The 5,595-nt window shown below is 39.9% G+C and overlaps 2 protein-coding genes across 2 annotated transcripts; one reads left to right on the forward strand and one right to left on the reverse strand.

The window, feature by feature from the left end:
• Positions 1-576: 576 nt before the first annotated feature.
• cox20 (cytochrome c oxidase assembly factor COX20) lies at positions 577-2,041 on the reverse strand. Its single transcript, XM_076975329.1, has 4 exons — positions 1,898-2,041; positions 1,632-1,746; positions 1,270-1,333; positions 577-871 (listed from the first exon to the last, which is right to left on the reverse strand). The coding sequence occupies exons 1-4, from the start codon at positions 1,928-1,930 to the stop codon at positions 745-747; spliced, it is 339 nt and encodes a 112-aa protein (XP_076831444.1). The 5' UTR covers positions 1,931-2,041; the 3' UTR covers positions 577-744.
• lhb (luteinizing hormone subunit beta) lies at positions 1,709-4,221 on the forward strand. Its single transcript, XM_076975328.1, has 3 exons — positions 1,709-1,772; positions 2,828-3,014; positions 3,828-4,221. The coding sequence occupies exons 2-3, from the start codon at positions 2,829-2,831 to the stop codon at positions 4,065-4,067; spliced, it is 426 nt and encodes a 141-aa protein (XP_076831443.1). The 5' UTR covers positions 1,709-1,772; position 2,828; the 3' UTR covers positions 4,068-4,221.
• Positions 4,222-5,595: the final 1,374 nt, after the last annotated feature.

Raw genomic sequence — 5,595 nt, forward strand, 5'->3', positions numbered from 1 at the left:
TACTTGGGCTTGCTTTTAGATTTTTAAAAGGAGAAAGATGGAGTATTACTGAATGAACTGATAAAGATTCAAATGAAATGACAAGCTTGTAGCTCATGGACGATTTAATATGGACCAAGTATGCATTAAGCAAATAATGCCCTTTTAAGGATCTGAGCCCAGGTGTGTGAAGTAATCGATTCTGAAGAAATATTACCCACATTGCCAAATCAATAAAAAGCCATTGAAAGCTATTTCCTCACTAAATATTATGTAATGTTGGCAGGTTTACCAAGTGGATGAACCGACATTGTGTAAAGCTCAGAAAACGGAGGTCACTTTGTACGTTGTCATAGCGATGGTCTCCTTGCTGTTCCTGAGTATTATATCCTTCTTCAAAACATGTTTGGAGCTCAAGGAGAACGGAACTAATGTAATCACGAAGGATTTCAATTGGACCAATAGCAATGCAGGCTTTCTATCCGACAAAATCTACCTGGCAATAGTTCCATTACAGACAGGTTTTTTCTTGTGGTATACATGAGGTATACTTTTTTAAAGTAATTATATCATTATTATAGGTAGAAACACCACAAATTAAAAAATAATTATGTTTATTATGTCACATCAATAAACAAACTAAACAATTTTATTTAACAGATACAAATGTGTTTCATATTTAAACAGGAGAACAAACTCAATTGGATGAAAAGCAAAGATCTGGTCTTTGGATGTGAAAGAGGGTAGTTCATGTCTGCCATCACTTCATTGATCCCTTGCTTTATGTTTGGGGTCATAACTTGTCCCTTCATATAACACTTTATTCTTTATCCCATCCTGAATCATCTTCTGCTGAACCCGTAGTTTTGCATTGTTGTAACGACAGTAGAACCTAGAGTATTTAAGAGCAAAACTGTTATTTTCAATAACAAATATTTCTCATCAATTGCTCCCAGTCAAGGTTATAAGTGTGTCACACTTGTTATTTTGTTAATATCTATCCAAGATAAATCCTGGATGTTTTTTTTTCTTCTCTCTGCTCTAAATCTAACACATAAATTTTTTTTCTGCGAATTAGGCCTATTTTTTGTGACACTACTCAAACTATCTATCTTAGCAAATGAATTCAGTGAAGAAATGAAACAGTAATTTTACTTAAAAAAATAACAGTGATAAAACAGTAATAAAATAGATAAAATATAATAATTATAATTATAATAATGAATGTATTCAAAATATATGAAGATTTTGTATAAAATGATTCCGCTATTCAGTAATGTGATCACATACCATGAACCCAGTGTTGTCAGAATGTAACCAGCCATGCCAACATCAAATGACCGCTTCACTCTGCCTGTCAATAAGAATTTAATAAGGCGTTTAGTCTAGGCTGAACACCATTACACAATTAGCGCGCCAACTGAAATAATATTTAAAGGATAATGTAATGGATCTTAGGTTCTGTTCGAAAGACCCTACTACATACTACTAGCGAACTGATTGGGCCCCTAACTAGGATGCAGTATGTAGTAGGTCATTTCAGCCACAGCTTAAGATTTGTGTTTAACGTTGCAGTAATAGTCTAGCTTATTTTATTGCGGGTTTCTTAATCAAACAGAAGGCTGTTGTTTTCTTAAACAAACCAGACTTACTAGTCGCCAAAAAATGTACAAGTCCTACAACGACAGATGCACCGGCACCATGGAGAATAGCATCTCGTGAACATGGAGTTTTCTCCACGTCAATGATCCCTAAAAGCTTGAAGCCCTGTGAAGCACCAGACCATCAAAACGGTCAGAAACACGTAACACAACGAAGAGATGACCTGTTTAACTAGCTACCTTCATGTAGCCAAGTAGCTACTACAATATTTGCTTCTATTTCTAGACAGTACGTAACACCAAAGAAAAAATCAAACCTGTTTTTTGTCCTCGGGCTCCTGCCCTGCCATGTTTTAAATATATACTGTATTTGTATCAACACACTATTTCTAATATTTACCACCCTTGTTACAATACGAGTGACTCTGACAGCTAGCTGTACCAACAGTACGGTCCTGAAATATTCCTGACTGCAACATGTAGCCAACTCGTTAGTTCCGTATATCCGTGTTTTTTTTTTACAGAAATAATAAAGAAATAGCTTCTAAATTTCCAATTACTTACTGTTTTCATGTCTTGAGTGCAGAAAGTATTGGAATTAATTATGTTAACAATGATGATTAATGATGTTAATACGGAATTTCAGCGATCTATCATATTTGACAAGCCTGTCTGAATGATAATCTTGATTAATTCCAGTGATTCCAGTCCATTCTATAAGAATACAAAGGGCCATTGCTGAACGTTTCCTAATTTTAATTTAAATGTCAAAGAAAGGTTGTTCATAAATTATCTTGGAAAAGGTTTTTCTAGATAAAGGGAGATCTGGTGTTCTTTAGTGTCTTGTTACAGTCAGTGTAGCCTTGAGAAATTAGGAAGTCATTATGACAGCGCACTTAAATGTAATCATACTTAAGCGCACTCAAAACGTTTGAGATTAACACAATTTATGTAAGGTCATTCATAGTACAATAGCTCCAAGGTTTTGGTGCTATATAAATGGGTCAAGACGCTCCCTGTTTGAACACTTACCACACCGCACAACAGCCGGCTGAGTGCTCACAGCAGAATCTGCAAAGTAAGCCAAAAGGGCATTTAATACAGCAGCATATAAATGCATTAAGATGACAACACTTATATTGTTTAATGAGCCCCACACATTTCAAACAGCCTTCAGCTTCCATGATACTCTGATGTGTTACTGTGTTATTGCACATTTGACTGCATTTATATCTGTCTTCTTGCAGGATGTCAGCAGTCACAGTTTGCTCTCTTCTGCTCCTGTGTTATGCTGCCGCCTTATTCTCCCCTGCCAACAGTTACCTTCTACCGCCCTGTGAGCCAGTCAACGAGACCGTGTCAGTGGAGAAAGAAGGCTGCCCGAAATGCCTGGTATTTCAAACCTCTATTTGCAGCGGGCACTGCCTAACCAAGGTGAATACAACTCTCTTTGGAAACTGTTCTTGAACACCTGTTTTATAATGAAACAATGACTATTCAAAAACTATTCTTGAACACTCATACTTTTGCTATCAAACCATTCCCATTCGAAATAATGTGAATAATAATTAGAGAGCTGTGTAGTTCCATTCACCACTCACTTTTATTAGAAACACCACTCATTTATTTATTAGCCCTGTCGTGCCATAGTTAGAGACTACAGTCCTGTGTTACCATGGCATAATTTGTGTTAGCCATTCCGCTTCTCCTTATCAGACCACAGGACCACTGTTGGCTTGTTGACTGGATATTTTTGGATTTCTCACCACACCAGTAACAATGTAAAATATGCAGCAAAACTGATGCATGTCAATTCATCTGCAGCTATGTATGCAACAACAATCCTACTGCAATATTACTGCTGTTTTTATAATGGTTCGCCACGCAAATAATATTCTCTACAGTGGACCTGTATGCAACAGTGATGAACTGAATGAAGAAAAAACTGTCAGCAAATGTATATACATGTTTACAAAGCACGTATCAGATTGGTGTACCTAACACAGTGGCCAGGTGGTACAAGGGAGGTGCTGTCAGTAAGGTGAGTGTTAACTGTATAGTTAAGGGTAGGGGGTATTTGGACAGGTGACATCAGACCATGTTAAAGCAGACAGAGATGGACACTAGCTTCTTTATCTCCACATTCTCTAGATCTCCTTGTTGTTACTTCACTGACACAACTAATGAATCCCAGAGAGTACATTGCCTGTGTTATAAATTGTTTCCAATGTAATGTGTCCCATATAGGAGCCGGTGTACAAGAGTCCATTCTCCACTATCTATCAGCATGTGTGCACTTACAGAGACGTCCGCTATGAAACCATCCGCCTGCCTGACTGCCCTCCTGGTGTGGACCCCCATGTCACATATCCTGTAGCTCTCAGCTGTGACTGCACTCTCTGCACCATGGACACCTCTGACTGCACCATTGAGAGTGTGAAGCCAGATTACTGCATGACACAGAGAGAGATCATTTTTGATTACTGACCATCGACCAGTAAATGTGTAGTTTTGATGTATTTGAATACAAATGGATGCATTCAATGTAATTTCTGTAAGATGATTTTATTCCATTGTCGACTGCACTCTAAACTTACTACTGTAGTAGGTAAATCCAGTATTGTTATGCTTTAAATGAAATCAACCAATATCTTATAAAACCAAATGCATTTTCTTGGACAAATTTTCTTGGATTAAGCAAAGGTTAAACATCTTCATAGAGGGAGAAATGTAGTGACACAAAGGATGCTACACTACCACCAGAAACTCACAGTCTTTAAGATTCATAGTCAAAGTCATATAATTGTCATAGTCTTATCATATTCTGCTACAAAACATGAGATATAATATCCAGTGACCTTTCAAACATCCCTGTTTGTCATCGCCCATTAATATGAGTGTGTTCAGGGGGTGTGTGTGGACAGGGGTGTGTTCAGGGGGTGTGTGTGGACAGGGGTGTGTTCAGGGGTGTGTGGACAGGTGTGTTCTCGGGTGTGTGTGAACAGGGGTGTGTTCAGGGGGTGTGTGTGGACAGGGGTGTGTTCAGGGGTGTGTGGACAGGGGTGTGTTCAGGGGTGTGTGGACAGGTGTGTTCTCGGGTGTGTGTGAACAGGGGTGTGTTCAGGGGGTGTGTGTGGACAGGGGTGTGTTCAGGGGTGTGTGGACAGGTGTGTTCTCGGGTGTGTGTGAACAGGGGTGTGTTCAGGGGTGTGTGGACAGGGGTGTGTTCAGGGGTGTGTGGACAGGTGTGTTCTCGGGTGTGTGTGAACAGGGGTGTGTTCAGGGGTGTGTGGACAGGGGTGTGTTCAGGGGTGTGTGGACAGGGGTGTGTTCAGGGGTGTGTGGACAGGTGTGTTCTCGGGTGTGTGTGAACAGGGGTGTGTTCAGGGGTGTGTGGACAGGGGTGTGTTCAGGGGGTGTGTGTGGACAGGGGTGTGTTCAGGGGTGTGTGGACAGGGGTGTGTTCAGGGGGTGTGTGTGGACAGGGGTGTGTTCAGGGGTGTGTGGACAGGTGTGTTCTCGGGTGTGTGTGAACAGGGGTGTGTTCAGGGGGTGTGTGTGGACAGGGGTGTGTTCAGGGGTGTGTGGACAGGGGTGTGTCCTTTCTTGACCCAAAGTCTCTAAAAAACTTTCAAAACTGCCTCACTTCAGAAATAAAGTTTCATTATATAATTTTAAACAAGACATAGCTGATCATAGTCTTCTGATTGTGCCAGCATATTACTAAAGGGGGAAAAAGCACAGCATGATTATGATTAATCTACACTCCCAGCCAGATATATGTATTTTATTTGCTATGCCTAGACCGACATTAAGTTGAGCTTTTCTAGGACTGTGGTGTTGAACCTGAAGCTGCAAAATTAAAGCTTAAGAGACAATATATTGGCTTGTGCTTCTCGCTTTCATTAGAGTGGGACCGTTTGCACCTCTATGAAATTTAAAGTGATCTCTCACACAAAACAGTGTCACACTTGTGGACTCGTGCAAGCAATGTTTTTTCCATTTTTTTCTTATT

This window comes from Brachyhypopomus gauderio, chromosome 15, assembly GCF_052324685.1.
Source record: "Brachyhypopomus gauderio isolate BG-103 chromosome 15, BGAUD_0.2, whole genome shotgun sequence".
Taxonomy (NCBI): Eukaryota; Metazoa; Chordata; class Actinopteri; order Gymnotiformes; family Hypopomidae; genus Brachyhypopomus; species Brachyhypopomus gauderio.